This window comes from Protopterus annectens, chromosome 9.part0 (assembly GCF_019279795.1).
Source record: "Protopterus annectens isolate FY-2018-M chromosome 9.part0, PAN1.0, whole genome shotgun sequence".
Lineage (NCBI taxonomy): Eukaryota > Metazoa > Chordata > Ceratodontiformes > Protopteridae > Protopterus > Protopterus annectens.
Window position 1 is genome coordinate 39,420,893 of NC_056743.1, and position 23,916 is coordinate 39,444,808.

At 34.4% G+C, this 23,916-nt stretch overlaps 1 protein-coding gene across 1 annotated transcript in view; it reads left to right on the plus strand.

Annotated features, from left to right (window-relative positions):
* The window catches only part of CSRP3 (cysteine and glycine rich protein 3), a 396,525-nt gene extending 377,301 nt beyond the window's left edge, over window positions 1–19,224 (plus strand). The window contains exons 5-6 of the mRNA XM_044082539.1: window positions 2,919–3,012; window positions 18,986–19,224. Coding sequence (XP_043938474.1) covers window positions 2,919–3,012; window positions 18,986–19,059 — 168 coding nt within the window. The 3' untranslated portion in view covers window positions 19,060–19,224. The remainder of the gene's footprint in view (window positions 1–2,918; window positions 3,013–18,985) is intronic.
* The last annotated feature ends 4,692 nt before the right edge of the window (window positions 19,225–23,916 follow it).

The window sequence follows — 23,916 nt, forward strand, 5'->3', positions numbered from 1 at the left end:
AGATACGCATCATCTTTGATGATGATTAGCTCCCATTGGACTACCATTTTTGGTGCATTTGATCTAATATGAAAATTGGGTTCAAGTCCTAGGTTTGTGTATAAAATTAGTTTTAACTTGAAAACAATTTTAGAAATGAACGGACTTCCACCAAGAATGTAGGTATGAGGCACTGTGAAGCACATAAGCAGTGTGGCTACATATTTAAGGGCACCCATTTTTCCATTTCTGGTTTTCCTAGATTAATTTTTCTTAAGGGCAGTTACAGTTGTAACACAAGAGAAGTTGTGTACTTGTCTTTATGTGCCACATGTCCTGCATTTTATGTGGGAAAAACAGAGTGACCCTTAAAGACTAGGATCTATTAACATGTATATGTTGGAAATGCTTTATAGAAACATTGCATACAATGCAGTGACTTTAGAAAATGTTCATTTATCATATTTGAAAAGATTACGGCCCCAATTAATGGTGGCAGATTGGGGCTTTGATTAGAGGAAAAGGAGCTTTACTGGCCAATCATTCCTAACGCTACAGTCCCCGGAATTAACAATATCACTTCTATTCATTAAAGGAGCTTTACTGGCCAATCATTCCTAACGCTACAGTCCCCAGAATTAACAATATCACTTCTATTCATTGTTGGTTGAAAAGGAAAGCTCTTTCTTTATGAATTCACTTTTTGGATTTATTTAATAGAAGTTATAGTATTTCAGTATTTTATTTTTTACTGGCCTTTATTTTATTAACCTTATACATTTTATAACCTAATGTAATTTGTAATATGGTGTGCTTTTTGGGTCTATATTATAACACCAGAGGTGTTTAAGCGAACACCTCTTCGTCGACATGTAAAGACTGAATGCACTACAGCGTGAATTGTCAAAACAGCAAATTATTTCCCTGGGAAAGAATTTCTTTGCACAAACACACACATATACACACACACACACACACACACACACACACACACACCCACACACACACACACACACACACACACACAAACACACGCTTACAAACATAACTATGTGGGGGGCTTTGCCTCCTATACCAAACAATGTGGGGGGCTCTGCCCTCCACACCCCACCCTAACTAAATATACCAACTCCGAGATCACACTGCAGGGGTGAAAAGGGCAACACTGTGTCATCAGCCAACTACACCTTTGCCCTGTAAAGTATTCATTGAATCGCTTAAATGCATTTCAATGAAGACGTGTTGCTCATTTCGTGTTTGATATTACAATGTTTTGACGTAATATAGACCTGTTTTTTTTTAATATCATGGAGTTTGTTACTTTATGGTTTTTAGCACCAAAATTTGTATTCAAGAAAAGGGGTTTGGTATATTGTTCAACTCTGATGAAGTTCTGATATCTATATGAACGAAAGTGCTTAGTTATTTAGTTATCTAATTAAAGGTTGCTGACTTTCACAGAGTGACATGTTATTATTTTTATGTTTTGTTTAGTACACTTTTAGTGTTATGCTTTACTATTTATTTGATCATTTTCATTTGAGAACTCTTTATTTTGTAAAAGTCAGTCTGTAACTTTTACAAAAATAAATATTGCACATTCTAAGGCCAAATATTTTCATTGCGCATGCCTATAGCAATAGGGTTCCCATTCAGAAGCCTGAAACATCATAAGCCTGAAAATCAAAATCCTGAAACCAAAAGCCTGAAAATTCAGAATCCTGAAAACTCAAAATCCTGAAAGCCCAAAATCCTGAAAGACCAAAATCCTGAAACTCAAAATCCTGAAAACACAAAATAGACATACTGATGTCATTGTGGCTTTGCTATTGTTAGCCCTGTGGTGTTAGGTCATGCGTTGGGGTCAGGTAAGTGTGCGGTTGGTTTTATTTTAGGGTTAGGGGCGGTTTAAGTGAGTTAGGGTTAGGGCGCAGGTTAGGCATGTATGCAATAGTGACAAATATTGGGGTTAGGCGGTTTAAGTGAGTTAGGATTAGGGCGCGGGTCAGGTGAGTGTGCGATAGTGATGGACCTTAGGGTTAGGGTTAGGGTCAGGGTCAGTTGGTAGATATTAGTGTCTTTATAGTGACATATTAGCATTATTTGTGTTTTCAGGATTTTGAGTTTCAGGATTTTGGTCTTTCAGGATTTTGGGCTTTCAGGATTTTGAGTTTTCAGGATTCTGAATTTTCAGGCTTTTGGTTTCAGGATTTTGATTTTCAGGCTTATGATGTTTCAGGCTTCTGAATGGGAACCAGCAATAGACATAGAATACATTTTAAACATATCAGCAATTTTTTAATTCAGATTTCAGAGTCTGCCAGTGTGACCTGATTAGGGTATTTGAGAAGAAAACTGATTCATTTGTAAGATAACTTGGCATGAATAAGCTTCTGAGACACCAATAATGCTGTGAGTGTGTGTGTGTGTGTGTGTGTGTGTGTGTGTGTGTGTGTGTGTGTGTGTGTGTGTGTGTGTGTGTGTGTGTGTGCGCGCGCGCGCATGCACTCACAAGTGTTCTCAGATGCATGTTTACTTTTGCGTATGTATGTGCATAGACAAAGACAGAAAGAGAGCTATCCTGATAGCTACATAGACAGGCAGATAACATTGAGCTTTTCCCGTAACCCTTGAATGAAGGCCTGTTGAACGACGGCATAACGTTTTCATTCTAATCCTTTCTTCCTTGCATTTTCTCTCCCCCTCCCTCCCTCCCTTCTTCCTTTTCTTTTTTCCTTTCTTAACTGGATTAGCTAGGTTAGAACATGATAGATGATACAAACAAGAACATATGACTGTCTTGTAAATTTAAAACCACATATCAGAGACGTAGATAGATGATCATCATAAGTATATTATGCAGAATTGTTCATACAAGTGTATAATCACAAAACAAAACGATATTATTATCACTAATTTTGTCTCTCTCTATCTTGTAGCCTTGGCATAAAACTTGTTTCCGCTGTGCCCTTTGTGGAAAAAGCCTGGAATCAACAAATGTGACTGACAAAGATGGAGAAATCTACTGCAAAAGTTAGTCTTACACTAATTTATATTAAATCATGCTGTCTAACTGATTACCATTTTGGAACACGCTATGCCTGTTAAGCAGTAGACATTTGCATCAAGTCTACAAGGCTAGGACCTCTCTGTAATACAGAACAAGGCATATGATTTCTGCATATCTTTATACTCTGACTCAGTATAGTGTTGAGAATGTCTGCCTGCAGTTCTCTTCATCCCAGATGGAGAAAACCTTTAGAGCACTGTGCCAGAGATCACCAGATAGATACATAGGTGGCACACTTCTAAAACTTAATGATAGTGGCACCAGAAAAAGTTAGAAAATTTCAGTGAAAGGTAAAATTCTAAGTCATGTACATGTGCTTCTAGGCAGTCTCACCTGCAAGCAGAATAGCACATAATGAAACAGAGTTTTGAGTCTGCCTTCCTCTGGGAACTGAACATGTCTCTTTGCTGTTTAGCTTTCCAGCACCACTCCCAGGTCATTCAATAGGTTACAATAGCCGCAAGGCCCATGGTATAAATGCACTGATAGTAAACCTATACATTTTGGTACTAGGCATAAAGTGGGAAAACGCTTACAAATACAAATTTAAACCATGAAAATGGAAAATTATTACAGCTATCAGATGCATGAAACCCAGTATGTAATCTGTATTCTGATGGATTAACAATGTACTGTTTAAACTGCAGAAAGGGTCAAGAAGAGTGCCTAAGCATTTACTAAATAGATAAGAATTCCTGCAGTGATATACCAGGATGTCTATGCATCTGAAAAGGTGATAACATCTGCAGTGCTAGGCCAGGATGAGTAAGCATCTGAAAAACTGATAACACCTGTAGTGATATGCCAGAATAAGTAAGTATCTGAAAGGTGACAACACCTGCAGTGATATGCCAGTATAAGTAAGTATCTGAAAGGTGACAACACCTGCAATGACATGCCAGGATAAGTAAGTATCTGAAAGGGTGTTAACAACTGCAGTGATATGCCAGGAAGAGAATCTATCTGAAAAGGTGATAACACCTGCAGTGATATGCCAGGATGAGAATCTATCTGAAAAGGTGATAACACCTGCATTGATATGCCAGGGTGAGCAAGTATCTGAAAAGGCGATAACACCTGCAGTGATATGCCAGGATGAGAATCAATCTAAAAAGGTGATAACACTTGCAGTGATATGCCAGGATGAGAATTGATCTGAAAAGGTGATAACACCTGCAGTGATATGCCAGGATGAGAATCTAGCTGAAAAGGTGATAACACCTGCAGTGATATGCCAGGATAAGTAAGTATCTGAAAGGTGACAACACCTGCAGTGATATGCCAGGGTCAACAAGTATCTGAAAAGGTGATAACACCTGCAGTGATATGACAGGATGAGAATCTATCTGAAAAGGTGATAACACCTGCAGTGATATGCCAGGATAAGTAAGTATCTGAAAGGGTGATAACACCTGCAGTGATATGACAGGATAAGTAAGTATCTGAAAGGTGACAACACCTGCAGTGATATGCCAGGATAAGTAGGTATCTGAAAGGTGACAACACCTACAGTGATATGCCAGGATAAGTAAGTATCTGAAAGGTGACAACACCTGCAGTGATATGCCAGGATAAGTAAGTATCTGAAAGGGTGATAGCACCTGCAGTGATATGCCAGGATGAGAATCTATCTGAAAAGGTGATAACACCTGCAGTGATATGCCAGGATGAGAATCTATCTGAAAATGAGATAACACCTGCTGTGATATGTCAGGGTGAGCAAGTATCTGAAAAGGTGATAACACCTGCAGTGATATGCCAGGATGAGAATCTATCTGAAAATGAGATAACACCTGCTGTGATATGTCAGGGTGAGCAAGTATCGGAAAGGGTGATAACACTTGCAGTGATATGCTAGGATGAGAATCTATGCCAGTATAAGTATCTGAAAGGTGACAACACCTGCAGTGATATGCCAGGTTAAGTAAGTATCGGAAAGGGTGATAACACTTGCAGTGATATGCTAGGATGAGAATCTATGCCAGTATAAGTATCTGAAAGGTGACAACACCTGCAGTGATATGCCAGGTTAAGTAAGTATCTGAAAGGGTGATAACACCTGCAGTGATATGCTAGGCTGAGAATCTATCTGAAAAGGTGATAACACCTGCAGTGATGTTCCAGGGTGAGTAAGTATCTGAAAAGGTCTTGCAGTGATATGCCAGGATAAATAAGTATCTGAAAGGTGACAACACCTGCAGTGATATGCCAGGATGAGAAACTATCTGAAAAGGTGATAACATCTTCAGTGCTAGGCCAGGATAAGTAAGTATCTGAAAAGATGCTGACACCCAACATTTTACTGAAGCAAAGGTTTAAATCCTAGCATTTCTAAAGTCTTTCATTTGATCATTAATATGAAACAAGATTTAAATATGGTAATAATGGTGCAGCTAGTTTCACTCACACAGCATGAGAACGTCAGCTACTGAACTGAGAGTCAAACACTTACTATCAAAACTTCTTCTTTCACTCTTAACACCTTTTTGTATCCCCTGCAACATAAATAATCTAACTTCAACACTGCAGTATCACAGACAAAAGTGAATCCCCTCACATAACAGCAATTTTAATCATTAAAGCAAAAAAGAAACAAGTCATGCATTTATTATTCCAAACAGGAACAAAAGAAACCACGAATTACAAAGTGAAGCAAACGCAGGCAGGAAGTAGTAAATCCACACAGTTTATTTAGAGGAATAAGCACTTTCGTCCCGAACAGTTAATTTATCAGGAACTTCATCAGAAACAGTATAGATTCATCCTACACCAAATTTATGTGTGTATAAGACATATCCTGTCTTGGAGCCCAAATGTATAAATACACCCCCTAATATAAATATATGAATATGCATATAAACACTATATAAGTATCAAAAAATTAAGAATGTATAAATAAAAAAACAATTATACACAAAAGGCATAAAAGCAGTATAAAATATGAAAGAATTAGAAAAGAATTAGAACATTTTTAAAACTACAAATATAACTAGTACAAAAAATTATCTTTTAAGAGCTTTCATTTTAAAAGAATAGAGAGAGAGGCTTTCATTTAAACCTGGCCAGTATATGGAATTCTGGCGCATTTGCCATATTGATTCCAATTTTTCAAAAAATTGGACCAGGCACCACCTCTTTCTGATACAGATACAACTTCTAAAACAATAAATTTAAACATGTTTCCTGGGTTGAATGTGACATGCTTTGCTTTAGCATTCACTTCACAACAATCTCCAATATTTCTCAGATGTTCCCCAGTCCTGTTTTTGAGTTTACATTCTGTCTTCCCCACATAAAAACATAAACAGTTAGAACATCAAGCACAATAAACTAATTTCTCACTGTTACAACAGCATTTTTGGGGTATTTTCACCTTTGTATTATTAATTGTAAATGTATTTCCTTCAAAGATATAGGGTCAAAATTTACACCTACCACATTTATACATATATCCCCCAGTAAACGGAAGTGGTTGGTGCTCAAAGAGGTTTTTTAAATTAGAGCTTCTTCTAAATACACATGTGGGTCTATCCCCCACAAGCTCACTATCATCCCTGTCACCACTTAATAACTTCCAATTTTTTTGCAAGATGTTCTTAATATGAAATGCATCATTTGAAAATGTGGTGCTGAAACTGGAATGAAAGTTCTGTTGTGGCACATGTGTCGGGATATTCAAATCCAATCCACTTTTAACTGTTGAGCACTGAATAGAACTGGCAATGGTAGTATCTGTAACAGTAGATCTGGTTATATTCAGATTATAAGTAGAATTTAAGATCGGTAGAAAGTACCCATTCCGCCTCTTATCCATAACTTCCCCCATCAGCTCATCTATTAGATTATTAGGGTACCCTCTCTCTTAGAAAATGTCTTTCAATTTCAAACATTCATTCTCAAATGACTCGCACAAGGTTATCATATGGGCTGCCCTGACAAGCTGGCCATTAACCACAGCCCGTTTTTGTGAGAAGGGGTGACTATTACTATAGTAGAGGAAGCTATTGGAATATGTTTTTTTTACAATAAATTTCCACTAGGAACCTGTAATTTATATTGTCTTTCTTCAGTAAAATGTCCAAGTATGGAATTTCAATATCACTAATACTGTGTGTGAACTTCAAGAATGAGGTTGTGTTATTAATATAGTGCAAGAATGGTTCAACCTAATCCCTTGGTCCCTTCCACAAAATAAATATATCATCAAGGAAATGGGTATATGTATGACAGAAAGGGAAGAATGACGGGTACATGTATGACAGAAAGGGAAGAATGACGGGTACATGTATGACAGAAAGGGAAGAAAGACGGGTACATGTATGACAGAAAGGGAAGAATGACGGGTACATGTATGACAGAAAGGGAAGAATGACAGGTACATGTATGACAGAAAGGGAAGACTGATGGGTACATGTATGACAGAAAGGGACGAATGGCGAATCCTTTAAAAATCACCTTTCTCATTCGAGCATCACTATATTAGCGTTCTGTCATACATGTACCCATCATTCTTCCCTTTCTGTCATACATGTACCTGTCAGTCTTCCCTTTCTGTCATACATGTACCCGTCATTCTTCCCTTTCTGTCATACATGTACCCATCATTCTTCCCTTTCTGTCATACATGTACCCGTCATTCTTCCCTTTCTGTCATACATGTACCCGTCATTCTTCCCTTTCTGTCATACATGTACCCGTCATTCTTCCGTTTCTGTCATACATGTACCCGTCATTCTTCCCTTTCTGTCATACATATACCCATTTCCTTGATGATATATTTATTTTGTGGAAGGGACCAAGGGATTAGGTTGAACCATTCTTGCACTATATTAATAACACAACCTCATTCTTGAAGTTCACACACACTATTAGTGGTATTGAAATTCCATACTTGGACATTTTACTGAAGAAAGACAATATAAATTACAGGTTCCTAGCAGAAATTTATTGTAAAAAAACATATTCCAATAGCTTCCTCCATTATAGTAGTAGTCACCCCTTCTCACAAAAATGGATCGTGGTTAAAGGCCAATTTGTCAGGGCAGCCCGTATGGTGACTTTGTGGGAGTCATTTTAGAATGAATGTTTGAACTTGAAAGACATGTTTTCTAAGAGAGAGTACTCTAATAATCTAATAGATGAATTGATGGGGGAAGTTATGGATAAGAGGCGGAATGGGTACTTTCTACCGATCTTAAATTTTACTTCTAATCAGACTATAACCAAATCTACTGTTACAGATACTACCATTGCTGGTTCTGTACAGTGCTCAACAGTTAAAAGTGGATTGGATTTGAATATCCCGACACATGTGCCGCAACAGAACTTCCATTCCAGTTTCAGCACCACATTTTCAAATGATGCATTTCATATTAAGAACATCTTGCAAAAAAACTGGAAGTTATTAAGTGGTGACAGGGATGTTAGTGAGCTTGTGGGGGATAGACCCACATGTGTATTTAGAAGAGGCTCTAATTTAAAAAACCCTCTTTGAGCACCAACCACTTCTGTTTACTGGGGGATATATGTATAAATGTGGTCGGTGTAAATTTTGCCCCTATATCTTTGAAGGAAATACCTTTACAATTAATAATATGAAAGTGAAAATACCCCATAAATGCTGTTGCAACAGTGAGAAATTAGTTTATTGTGCTTTATGTTCTAACTGTTTATGTTTTTATGTGGAGAAGACAGAAAGTAAACTCAAAAACAGGACTGGGGAACATCTGAAAAATATTAGAGATTGTTGTGAAGTGAGTGCACTAGCAGAGCATGACACATTAAACCCAGGACACATGTTTAAATTTATTGTTTTAGAAGTTGTATCTGTATCAGAAAGAGGTGGTGCATGGCCCTATTTTTTGGAAAAAATGGAATTAATATGGCAAATGTGCCTGAATTCCATATACCATGACTAAATGAAAGTCTCTATCTCTAGTCTTTTAAAATTGAAAGCTCTTAAAAGATAGTTTTTTGTACTAATTATGTTTGTATTTTTAAAAATGTTCTAATTCTTTCATATTTTATACTGCTTTTATGCCTTTTGTGTAGAATTGTTTTTTATTTACACATTCTTAATTTCTTTCACTAAATATTTTTTTTATTATTTCAAATAAGATGTCTTAAACATTACATGAAATAAAGATAAATAACATATTTACAATTCTAAAACATTACTAACTTCAAACCATTATATAACTATTTACATTGGTGTCTATGCAAATAACATTGAAATTCTATATTATATAGTTAGAAACATAAGATGATATATCTTCTTCGATCTTTTCGAGTATTTCCAGTACTTTCATCCAAGAGTAATAGTAAGAAGTAGATCTTTTAGTTCTGTTCTTCACTGTTAATATTTCCATGTGAGCAACTGTTGTTGTTAAAGTCTCAAATTACTTGAACGTACATGAAGCTTCATTTTTCCAGTGTATAGTTATGATTTTACGTGAAATTGCCAATAGTGACCATAGGATTTTAGTGTCTTTTTTTGGTACACAGTTTGGAATAGGAGAGTTGAATAAAATTAAAGACTTTGTTAATTGAAAATTATCATTATAAACAGTCTGAAAAAAATAGTTAATGGATTTCCAGTACATACTGAGACATATACATTCATAAAAAACATGCTGCCAATCTGCTTTTATCTTGGTATGGCATCTCCAACATTGATCTTCAATAGAATACATTTTGGCTAACCTATGTGGTGTATAGAAACTTCTGTGTAGATATCTCCAAGTGAATAATTGCCAGTATTTTGATAATGTAAAAAATTTGGAAGATTTTAGAATATTACTTTTTTCTTCTTCAACTGGAGGATGGCTGTTTATTAAAGTATAATAATCCCAGTATGATTTTTCATGATAGCTTTTTGTTTTTTTAACAATTTTATAGATATTAGACAAATAACCTGTACCCTGATAAGGCTGTTTTGTGATAAGAATAAGGTATTCAATGAGTTTTGGAGCTTCATGTCTAACTGAAGGTTGCATTTGTTCTATTTTATTTATAAGAAAATGCCTTAGATTTTGTAAAAATAGCCAATTGTCTTTATTTATATTATAATTATAAATTATCTGTTCCTTTGTTAGAATGTTCCCTTTCTCTATAAGTTGATGCCAAAAGAGTAATGTTTCTTCTTTAAGTATATTTATTTTAGATATTTGGAATGTATCTAGAATATTTGGTGTAAAAGCTATAGGGAAAACAAGAAAAATCCAAGAATTAATATTTGGTATTTTGTTTATATATGTTCTGAACACTGAAAGTGTAGAGCTTACATAGTTTGATGGCAATTTTTTAATATTATTCCTTTTCCCTAAAAAAATAATCTTTTAACATCCATATAAGGGTGATGGTATTACTGTTAAGTTGTCTTGTATGTGATTATAATTGATTTCTATGTAAATCTGCTCATGGGCTTGTTTCCATATAGGTGTGTATGAATTATTTAACCATAGTGTTATGTTTTTAATAACAGATGAGGTAATATATAAATCAATATCCGGTAAATTAATTCCACCATCTTCCCAATCTGGCAAATGTTTATTTAAGGCTATACAGGGTTTATTTGGAAACCATAGAAAATTTAAAATTAGTTTATTGTATCTTTGAATAATATATTTGGGAGGTGGCAATGAAAAATTTTGTATTAAGTATAATATTTTGGGAAATATGATTATTTTAATAAGATATAATCTGTCTGTTGTTGAAAAGATATATTTATTCCAGTAACCAATTGTTTGTTCTATTTTGTTTAGTATTTTATTATAGTTAAATATTAGAGAATCTGTTAATTCATTGAGTAGATTTATTCCCAAATATAATAATTTACTTTCTGTTACTATATATTTGGAAAATCTTTTGTTTATATTATTTTTTTTTTTTTACAGTTACAGGGCATAATTTTAGTTTTGTTTTCATTAAATTTTAAGCCTGAAATATTTTGAAATTTATTCATGGAGTTAAATAGAGCATTCAAAGACTCATTTGCATCTGAGAGAGTTAATAGTATGTCATCAGCAAAGAGTTGGATTTTAAGGTTTAACATTTTATTAATACAAATGCCCTTTATGTTATTGTTTGATCTGATTTGATTTGCAAAGGGTTCTATGAGTAATGCAAATAATAATGGTGATAAAGGGCAACCTTGTTTAGTTCCCTTTTTGATTGTTATAGGGCCTGATCTATATGATCCCAGTTTAACATATGCAGTAGATTTTTCATATAGTATTTGGATAAGATTATTAAAATTAGAAGGAAAGTTATATTCTTTTAAAACTAGTGAAAGAAATTTCCAGTTAACCGAATCAAAAGCTTTATTAATATCTAATGAGATTACATTTAAATCTAAGACTTTATGTTTGCTATAATCTATTAATGTCAGTATTCTTTTAATATTATCTGAAGTATTTCTTCCTTTAATAAAACCTGTTTGATCTTTGTGAATTAAGAAAGGAAGAAAGTGCTTGATCCTATCTGCGTATATAGCCATAAACATCTTATAGTCTATATTGAGTAATGATATTGGCCTATATGAGGAACACTGCTTCTCATCTTTAACTGGTTTGATAATTGGGGATATCAATGAATATTTCCAAGAGGGTGGTATATTGAAATCTTTATTGGCTATATCATATACTTTTAATAATAGAGATATGGCTTGATTGGGTATTAATTTATACATTTCTGGTAGCATATTGCCTGGGCCAGGTGCTTTATTTGTCTTGAGCTTTTTAATTTGTGATTTTAATTCTGTCATATTGATTGGTTTGTTTATAATGTCTATTTGTTCTTGTGTTAATTTAATATGAATATTGTTTTCTAAGTATTTTTTTATATCCTTAGTAGGTGTATCTTGAGTATTTATGGAATTATCAATGTTAAATTGGAGTCTGAATGCTTCTAAAATATCATTTAGTTCCGTAACTCTTTTGTTAGTATTAGGAATAAATATTTCTTTTATTTGCTTAGATTTAATTATTTTTTTTTGTTCTATTAGTTAAGTATCTCAGGTGTGGTGAATTAGTAGAGTATGAGTTTATTTTTATCTTTTCTAAGTTAATCATAATCTTATGATGTAGCAATTCTGTATACTTCTTATAGATTTGTGTAAGTTCTTGAACTTGAGTAGCATTACCCTTTTGTATTTCCAGTTTCAATGTATCTGCTTTGTTTTGCAAGTCTAGCATATCTTTATTCCATAACTTCCCTTTATTTATGTACCAGGATACTATCTTCCCATATGTAACTGCTTTTAATGAATCCCAGACATATATTTCTGAAATATCTTCTGTGTAATTTATTTCTAGAAAGTTTTTGATTGTTTCTTCATAAAATTCTTTGAAATCTGTCAATTTTGTGATATAGGAAGGTATCCTAGTAATGGGATTTGAATAAAATGGTGTAAGCGCTATCTCAAAGACTATGGCATTATGATCAGATAAGGGACAATTTATGATTTTGACTTTGTCGATTTTTGTTATTAGGTCATTGGCAACATATATTCTATCAATTCTAGAGTTAGTTTTATATCTATGAGAATAAAATGTGAAGATTAGTGAGTCTGGTTCTGCAAATTCATTTATATCCTTTAAATACAATGTATCTATAAATTTTGATAGTGCTTTAGAGATAGGTTGTTTTCTTCTTTTGGATTTAGAATCTGTATCTTTTTCATTCATTATACAGTTGAAGTCCCTTGCCAATATCAGGCTACCCTTAGTTAAATGAATTATCTCTTCAAAATGCTGTTTAACTGTTTTTAATCCTAGTCCTGGGATCCAATATAGATTTACTAACGTATAGATTCTCTTATTTAACTCTATTGAAACTAGACAAAACATACCTGATGTATCTTGATGAGTAGTAATTATTTTAGGTGTTATAGTTGAGTTGCGAAGTAGTATACCTACTCCTCTTTTTTTTTGTTTTGTATTGAGAGTTTATTAGTACTGTGTAATTATTAATAATTAAGTTGTTTATATCTTTATCTAATAAGTGTGTCTCTTGTAAAAAGACTATTTGTGGTTTATGTAAGTTTATGTACTTGAATAGGCTTCTCCTTTTATTACTGTTATTTAGACCATTAACATTTATGGATAAACATTTCATTTCCTAGTTTTGAGTTTGTTTTATGTGTGAGTTTATGTAAATATTGTTTATTCTTAGTTCCATCTTAAATACAGAATTCAAAAAGTTTTTCTTGTATGATTTTTGCATGTTTCTGAGCGATACCAAAGTGATAGAATAAAATAAAAAAAAAAAACAAAGAACTTCCAAACTTGCAATTCTTAACCTTAAAAACCATTCCCTGTCACTATGAGGTAATATATCTCTTTGTTTGGTTAGTGAATCTAACCAAATAAACTTTCTAACCTCACAAATAATATTTGGATCAGTTTCTCTTATCCTCTTAGTTTTTAAATAAAGATAATTGAATAATATATTAAGATAATCTAATTAGCTAAAACATATACATATATTCTTTACTCATCTTATTGTAATTCAATAATACTTATTTCTAATCAGGTTTCAAAAAGGTACAAATATTTTGATTAAGGTAGTATCATTTCAAAATAATTTAGGATATTAATAAACATCATGTTAAAATCTATAACTGTATATTTCATACATCTGTTGAAAACTATTTACTGACATTACTGTATAATACAATACAATACCATTGTTGTGCAATTGTTTTAGACTACTCAAGCCCAAAACCAGTGTTTAAATTAATATTTGCAAAGTCATATTGGAAGAAAAACATGAATAGTTCTGAAATCACATCATATTTCATGTTTAACATAAACTGAAATGCAATACAATGTACAAGTATATTAATATTTCTTTAGTAGATATTAAATATGTTCCTCTGATTGCATTTTTCAGCTTTTCAAAGATAATTCCCATGGCTGGAGACAACAAGATCACAATTTAGACATCTCCCTTATCCAAGAGACTACTTATAATGTTGTTACTTGATTGAGTGTTTTGTTGTTAACACTTCTATCAACTTTCAGAGGGACTTTGTATAATCAAAACTGACACAGTACAGAGGTAAAACTACAGTGCACTTGACCACATTTTTAAAGCAAACATCTATGTATATCACATATTAACTCTTACAGCTTAGACTGACACTTAACCAGTGAGTTTATCTGCTGACAATAAGTGCTGGAGATATCATTTTGACTTACTTAACACCAGTAATTTAATCTTATGACTGAATAAAAGTATACTGGAGAATATATCAAAATAATGGAAGCTGCTAAGATTTATACTATTATGTATGAAAATGTTACAGGTTAAAATTCCTAACCCATTTTGCAGTAAATAGACAAAATGTATTTAAACTATGGGATAACACCTTTATTATGTCAAAAAGGTGTTTAAGAAGCTTGTTTTTAACATCAGAGGATAGCTATGGTGATCCATGCACTGCAAGAGTATTATTTATCCTGGTAATTGCTTTATGACTGTATATAGAAATATTAAATTCAAATCATTAACTGGCATTACAACAATATTTCTCAGAAAAGTTGTTTTATAGTTAATGACTAGATAGAATGCATCATTGAGAGGATACATTTATCAAATGTCAAATGCTTTAGCTATAATATAAGTGTCCCCTCAAATTAATCCCCAATGAATTTACGGCTTACTAAACTTGCAGACTAATATTGGAATCTTTTCATGCAGTCATATTGGAACATGAAAATACAGGTCTGCTAATTAGGAACAATCAGGCACTCAACTGCTAGACAATACATTTGTCTGCAGAAAGGTTTAAGAATTACAATTGCATTGTCAAGCATTTTTGTTTACACTAACAGTAACATGATATACCCACATACACTAGTATTGTGTCATTCTTGATAATGTAAAAAGCCAGGTAATATTATAAGAAAGGTGAAGCCACAGCCAGGTAATATAATAAGAAGAGTACAGCCACAGTCATTATTCAGATGAGCAAACGGGAACAGCATGAGCCATCTAAGGATGGATAGCTCGCTGAGTACCTGCCACAATGTATGTTCATAATGCATGGTAACTTAGTAATAAATTAGGGTGTGGGCTAAGCCTCTCCCTCTTCTACTCAAATTAGATTTAATACAATATGTGTGTAGAACACAGATGCTTCGACAAAGTTCAAAGCTATATGGGATATAAATATTGTATAATTGACACACTGGGTTAAATCCACTGTTGTTATGTTACTTATTATATTTGTTTATATAATTATTGCTTCTACTTTCTCTATCTAGTATATTATACTGTTATTTAAATTCTTGATTTGCTAAATGTACATTTAACCTTCTTGTTGCATCCCATTTGTCCACTTGAGGGCATATTTTGGTAGCAGGACATTAGTAGTATTTTGTAGGAGCACCAGTGTGGGAAATGGCAATTTTCCTTAAATAAACCTGTCCGTTGCTTGACATTTACTAGTTGCTTTAGACAATTTGTAAAACAGCAGTGATTTTATTTGCTGATGATTAATTTCTGCTCTTTAAACTCTGCTGTATAAAACATAGTAAGGGATAGCTAAAATGACTGGAAATCTAAACTCAAAGCTTTCAGGTACAAGACCCTTTCTCAATGATAGACCATGGAAGTTTAGATGGAAATCTAAACTGACAGAAAGACAATCAGATATATGTCCTTATCTATCAAGGTGCTAAAAGACATCAGTAGCCATAAACTGAAAGTGCTTCAAAATTATATATCTGTGTATATTTATATGAACCTTTTATATTATTTACGTTTCCTTAGAAGGGATTTAGGTTTCTGTATCTTTAAATGTGAACCTAGTTTATTTTCTGACTAGACGTCAATTAGAAAGAATCAGGGGATGACGTACACAAGTAAATGCGACAAGCAATAAGTAACTCAAGTTTCTAGTGATGTTTGTGGCTGTTAAATTGTCTCGAGAACCAAGCGGGAAAAGGTATGTGTTTTTTCTTTTTTCTTTTCCCTTCTCTTACTTGGTGACAAACTTCATGTAGTATGCACGCGAGCACTCTAGTTTGCGAAGTAGTGTTCACAACTATCAAACTTTGCATTTTAAACATGCTATGCCTTATTTCTCTACAAAATAAAAGACAACAGGATATCTAAGCTAGTCACAAGCATCTTTCAACTCCGGATGTCACAACACACCTGACTTATAGCCTCAAAATATCACTTAAGACATATTTTTTCACTGGACTATGTCAGTATGTGCATATGGGTCAAAGGCAGAACATCTTTTAAGCTTATTTAAAGTAGTCTTATGATACATCCTAACTGAAATAATTTCAAAAGCAACACATTTCTGCCCAGCATTAGCGTTTATCCAAACAGGGACACTTTTAACTTATAAAAAGTAATGCTGTCAGGGATGTAACTGATAATAAGTTATATAGCAGTCACTATTATACCTATTAAGCAATATAACCATATACTGATTAAAATATTATAAGTTAATGAAGATTTTATAAAAAGAAGAGAAAAAATAAAAACAACAAAACACAAAGAGAGAAAATAAACAAATAAATAAATAACTATTTTGGGAACATTATTATGCATTGATTACTCTGATTAAGAATATGAAAATAATAGATGGATAATAATGAAAAATAGAGTAATGTTTAAATTATGCTTAGTATATTGATGTGATTTGAGATAAATGTATTTACATTTATGCTAATTTTGACATTTAAAATATAATTGAAAACAGTACCTGTTTTGGTGTAACTTGAAGATAGTAAGAACTTTTCTTTTGTTGTTAGTATTATTATTTAGATTTTTACAGAATATAACATATGTAAGATTATTTGTCCTTTAGTTTTTTTTTCTTTTGCACAACAGTTTTCCAATTATTTACTTCAGCATTTCTCTTCGGTGTACTTATTGTCCAGTCCATAGATTCTTCATGTGTTAGGATGTTGTTGTTGGTAAGGTATTTTATTGCTGAATCTACTGTTTCAAAGATTTTTATTCCATTTGGTAGAAAAACTTTCAGTCTTGCTGGGAATAAAAGATGGACTTTCAGTTGCTTTTTCTTCAATGTTTTTTTTATTGGTAGAAATTATTTTCTTTTTGAAACCACCTTTGTAGAATAATCATTGTCAAATCTTATTAATGAATCATTGTATTTGATGGGAGAATTTGCCCAAGCATTTCTTAATATAAGATCTTTATCTTGTGTAGAAAAAAGTCTCACAATTATAGATCTCGGCTTGTTCTTACCGGAGAAGAAGCATTTCCAGAAGCTGCTAGTGATCTATGTGCCCGTTCTATACCATATGAAAGAGCTTCAGGTATTTTTGTTACATCTGGTATCCAGGTGGTAAGAAAGTTTATCATATTGTCCCCCTTCAGATTTTTCTGGTAGACCATATATTCTAATATTATTTCTTCTTGTTCGATTTTCCATATCACCAAGCTTTTCTAGTAAATATGTATTCTGTTGCAGTAAGAATTCAGTTTGTTGTTCCTCTATTTGGACTCTAGTGTCAATGTAACTTAATGACTGTTCAATAAGTGATATCTGTCCTTTCTGCTGTGTAAACATTTCTTGAAGCAGTTCCAGTTGTTGTGAGCACTTTTCTTTAAAAGTATCTATTTTATTGTCCATCTTGTCGATTTTTATTGTAAGTTCCTGTATATTTGTAATGAGAGACTGCAGGTCTTTTTTGAAAGAAGAGTCTTGTGCTGTATTCCTTAGATGACTCTTGCTGTAAAGCTGATATTGGTGCTGATTTTCCAGTAATTAATTTGACAGGAATTATTCAAGTTCTGACAATAAAATTTTTCTTATAGATGCTCAGAGTTATTAGAAATAAGTTAGTAATAAAAATTTCTTCAAATTAAATATTATTTTGTAAAATTCCTGTCAGAAATTGTATTGAGGTAAGATAGCTGAAATGAAGTGCAGCTATCAGTTCAGCATCCTAGCCACGCCCCCCCATTCTTAATTTCTTGATACTAATATAGTATGTATATGCATATTCATATACTTATATTAGGAGGTGTGTTTATACATTTGGGCTCCAAGACAGGATATGATGTCATCTTTTGCTTACATAAATTTGGTGTAGGATGAATCTATACTGTTTCTGATGAAGTTCCTGATAAATTAACTCTTTGGGACGAAAGCGCTTATTCCTCTAAATAAACTGTGTGGATTTATTACTTCCTGCCTGCGTTTGCTTCACTATGCATTTATGATTGTACATTGGAGTGTCACTCATGAGGAACTCACACTTCAGACTGGTACCGTGCCAAGTACGTTATATCAAGTAGATATGTTTCATGAAGCCATGATTATTTCTAAGAGAAATATTACTGACATGTAGTAAGAAACATGGGGCTGAGGAAGGAGTGGTACCTTGGGGACCATGAGTAGGGGCACAAAATCATTATCAAAGCTAGTATTGTCATCTGTTAGAAAGGTAGCATTTTTGCCACTTCAGGGCACAGTTAGATAAACTAGTATGAGTTTGTGAAGTAGTGTATCATAATTCACGAGTGTGTACATTTTAAACATTAAAAGATATAGCACATATTTAATTTACTCATTTCATGATAACTGCTGCATCATTTGTGAAATTTTAAGTAAGGAATGATTATGTTACATCTACACTAAAGTTGTCTGAATTTTTCAAAATTAGATATGTGTTTAGGAGACATCTGTTGATCTGAATGAGATTAGATTTTCCAGTAATTTAAATAGGGGAGGTAGGGTATCTATTACACAAATGTTACCCAGGAATCTAGTCCAAGTCAACTTTTTTGAAAACTTCTGTTAACTTTTGCACTGTTACAAGAAGTTAACAATTTGTAGTGCAAACTGAAAGGTGGTATGATTGGTTTGTTTTTTGACATATGTTAAATCAAATAATTTAACTTTATTTATTTACAAGTATTTTTTTCTTTACTTTTTTGTAGTGTGCTATGCAAAGAACTTTGGCCCAAAAAGAATGGGGTATGGAGCTACGGTAAACCTGGAGAGCAATGAGTGATCTGCAGTAATGAATGTTTATCATGACAGATAAAGCCATCCTTGGGGCTGTAGAAATTCTTCAGTACATGCTCTTTAAATGCCATGCTAACTAGTAGTGTTATTCAGCGCAATATATTAACCCACTGTGCTAGCATATCTTCTTTATAAAAGGTAATTGCACTTCTGTTATGTGCTGAGTGGTCTTTTTTGTTGTAAATCCCTATCTCACATTACATGCTTACAGTACAAGGAGGTTCTTCTGAATGATTTTCATATATAGGGACAGCAGGAAGTCTTGTCAGATAAACTACATACTGACTCTTTAATTATACATGCTGAGTAAGAAAACTAAGGTCATTTTGTTCTCCATTTTTTTCATTTTCAGGAATCTTGTTAGTCCTTTGCTGTTTCCATGTGTTCTGAAAACTTATTTTTCTTTGAATTCCTAAGGCTGTCAAAGGAAACAACCATCCTGTGCTGCTTCCCCTGTAGCAAGGTCACCTTTAGCTCCCCTGTAGCAAGGTCACCTTTAGCTCCCCTGTAGCAAGGTCACCTTTAGCTCCCCTGTAGCAAGGTCACCTTTAGCTCCCCTGTAGCAAGGTCACCTTTAGCTTCACATTGCAATCAAGCACAAAAACTTAACCTTCTTAATATGAAGGCAAATAGACCCTGGAACCAGGAAAAAAAGCCTGCCATTATAGGCACAAAACTGGGGCAGTATGGGTAATGGTGACATTGAAAAGATACCCCGCACTCTGTGCTCATAGTCTAATGTAATAACTAGTGGACATGTGCTGGTACCAAGGAAATCAACTGGTTAACACAGACCAGCAGACACATGTCACATCATTCATCATCTCCTCTTCCACAATTAATATTAAGCATCTATCAACAATCGGGAGCACTACAGAATCCTGAAAGCCCAAAATACTGAAAACTCAAAATCCTGAAAACACACAGGATACCAACACTTACTATATTCCAGTACAAGTACATACAGAAACACTTAAGTGCAATCTTGGAGTTGATATATTTAAGTAGCAGGGGGGTGTGGGGGTGCAGGGGGGGCTTGCCCCCCTGCATATAGTTGAAGAGTAATATGTTTCTGTATGTACTTGTACTGGAATATAGTAAGTGTTGGTATCCTGTGTGTTTTCAGGATTTTGGTCTCAAGATTTTGGTCTTCAGGATTTTGGGCTTTCAGGATTCTGTAGCGCTCCCCAAAAATCATATATCTTTTATCTCATCAGTTCTGGAAACTATGCATTTCTTTTTTGACTGTTGATATGTCATAAGCACTAGCCAAGTTATAGCTTCTGGAGCAACAAATCCCAACCACGGTAGGCTGGTTTCACTGAATTTGTTTAAAAATAACTTGTGCATCTTCCTGTTCCCCTGTACACTTTGTCATTCTAGCACTACAGGTAGTATCCCTGTAGAATTACTTGTGGTAATAAAATGTACAACAGCATATACATCCCTCATGAAATAAATGCCCACCATTTTACATTCAGTGTCTCATGCCATAGTCTTACAAGCTGAGTCACATTAATCAAAATATTTTCTTTCTCAGTGACAAAGATAAACTCTAAAGTGTACATGTAACTTGTAGAGGGTCATCATTTTTGTGCTAGGATTGTTATTATTACACATTTAATACAAACAGTTGTTTTCCTGGTTAATGAGTTCTTTTCATGGCCTTAGATATATACAATTGTATTATTTTGCGAAGATGCTTAAAACATAAAACATCTCTGCCGAGTGATGATCATAAAATAAAACATTTTGTTATTGTTCTCAGTCTGAATTTTTATGGTTCATGTTACTGTTTTCACTATTGCTTTCAGTGCTGAAGATAAATGGCCTCATAGGGAGCATGCTTTTCATAGTCATATTAAACAACTTTGCAAGTCCTTCTGTTATTTTTCACTCATCATGGATGAAAATCTCTTATAGTCACATAACCCAGAAATGAAGAGTGCAGACAGTAGTATAACAGAGTGAGATGCACACCTTTAAATATCAGGAAGTGGAATGCATAAATTGTAGTGTAGGCCTCAAAGTGGCCACATATTTACAGTGTGTGCATATCTTTGTTGAGCACTCTAACAGACATTATAAATATTACATGGTGTCAGAATTTTAGAAAGTTTGTTTTCAACTTGTTTGCTGCTCTGCAGTGAAAAAATACAACTGTCTGTCCAAAATTAGTTTTCTTTTTCAAATGACAGTCATCACTACATTTTTAACAAGCATAACACTTTAAATGCCCTTAGACTTTTTTTGAGAAAACAATTGACCAGCTTTAACCCCCCCGGAATTCTGTCTATGCAAAAAAAAAAAAAAGCTTGAAATATTTTATCCAGAACTTCAGTTTTGCCTGATTGTAAGGAAGAGACTATGAAGGAATTTAATACCTTTGTTTTTCAAAAAATGAAAAAAGAAAACTACAGTAATAAAGGAAAAATGTATAAATTATTGTGAACCTTGAAAAAATGTCAGTAATGTATTCTTAAATGGAAAGTTTAGATGTTTGTGTTGGTTTGCTTATGATGGAGTCACACTGCCATTCAACTCCTTTGTCTTGTCCCAGTATTTTCAGTATTCTGAAGTCTACATCAGAGGAGTCCCCATCAGAGCGACAAAAGCACTTAAAAATGATTCATTCAAATGTGGAGTTTTTAATGCGTTATTGTACTTTGGTTCTTGGTTTTATATTTAACACATTGCACCTAATTATAATTGTTCCAGTATTTACACACAAGCCATAGGTGCTAAAGAATATCACCACATTTCATTTATACTTCTTTGCCCAGTAAAGTGCCAGTTTCCCTTCATTTTCTCTAGTTAGAATAGTCCAGATATCAGATTTGCTGATTCCAGGACTGTATTTTGAGTTTCTGAGTTGTCTAGGTTTTCTGTGGAAGTCTTTTTGCTTATCAGTGGGGTAAGCACTAATCAATCTATCTAGTGCTTGAGGAGTGGTTTCCAGCTCAGAAATTGTACATAATTGGCTGTTTTGGGCTGCTTTCTATCTCTTTCAACTTTCTGACTTAAAAATCCACGTTTGTATGGGTTTGCACATCACGCAGCACCGCTAAGCTAGGGTAAACTATTACCAAAGCCAGAAAGTCTGCTCTTCAAAATTTCCCTTAGATCTTGCTAGCTTTCACACTTCTGCACTCAAACTAGTTAATTTAAGATCAGCACTTGCTCAAAACTAACTGTAACATTTAGCATATATACTGCTTCCTGCACTAAAACTCTCCACAAAGGAGAATAAGATAACAGGTCCAGTACTTAATTATACTGGGCATTAAACCAGGCATGTCTAAAGGTCTGTTCCCTGTGCTTTCTTCTATCAACCTGGTGAACTTGGGCATCCTGAGCCAATGTAGCAACTGCCTCATGTACACTTGTATCTTCCTACCCCACAACACTATGACCTGTGAGAGATGCACATATATAGCCAAACTGGAGGCCAAGCACTCTTCAAACAAGACCGAATCAGCCAGTCAGGAGGAGAAGGTTAACACCTGCATAACACCACATTTGACACATAGCCCACCAGTATATACACCACCACAGCCCTCACATAGAAACACAAAGCACACACCTAACTTTGCGGAGGATCTCAATAAAAATCTGCCTAAACAACAGAGACTCTGAGGCAGAAATGCAAGCAGCCACCACATCCCAGCACAAACCATGTAACACATAGCTTACACAAATAGTGTGCCACACAACCAAAGCCCCTAAGGAAAAACAACTTACCCAAAACACTAGTCATAGGTGACTCAATAGTAAGGTACACTGATGTCCCACTCACCAGGCTAAATAAGAAGAAAGTTACGGTCAGCTGGCTGTTACATGCCAGGATCTGCCACATAACGCATGCACTCAGGTCACTCCATAACAAGTACAAATATGACTCAGTCATTGACCATGTTGGTGTGAATGACCTAGGATGTACTTCCTTGGACTACATGAAAAGAGACGTAGAGCAGCTTTCCAATCTTTTAGCCCAGGCAGGTATGACCCTGGCTCTGAGTAGCATCCTACCATTACCTAGAATGATATCACAGTATAAACGGAAATGACTGACTTTAACAATTGGCTAAGTTTCTGGTTTCATTCAAAGGGGATCCAGTATCTGTCTGCCTGGGATGACATGATCGACTGACCTCGATGCTTTTCCAGAGATGGCCTGCACCTGTCACCCCTGGGATTCTGGATACTGTCCAAAGCTCTTGCTGCCCCTATAGTGCCATTTTTTAGGCAATGTCCTGAAGACAAAATTATCTCTGTAACAGTCACAAGCAAACAAAATCTGAGGATTATGCTACTCCATGCTAGAAGCCTAAATCTCAAAATGCATTTGCTCAAAGCACTCCTAAAAATGGAAAACATCTGTGAAGTGACCAAGACATGGTTCAAGGCTCAGGAGAGCACCCCAGCATTACCAGGCTATAATTCTTACCACACCTTTCGGCCCCCTAATCCAGACCAAAGCACTAAAGGCAGAGGTGTCTCCATATTCATAAAAGATATGCACACCTCCAGACAAACAGCCCAACATAATGCATCTGAGATGCTTCAGGTACAGCTAACACTGGGTAAAACTACAATCCAGGTTGTAGCTTGTTACATATCCTCACCATGTCCCAAGAGTTCCACTCCACATTCCTAAACACACTGGAAAATATTAGGGTACAATCCAATACCCTTATACTAGGAGATTTTTACCTACCCTTCCATTAATTGGGAAAATTACTCAAGTACCAACACACTAGCTCAATGTTTTCTGGAATTCATTAATTCCAGTGTCCTAGACCAACTCATGCTTACCCCCACCAGGGGTAGAAACATCCTTGAC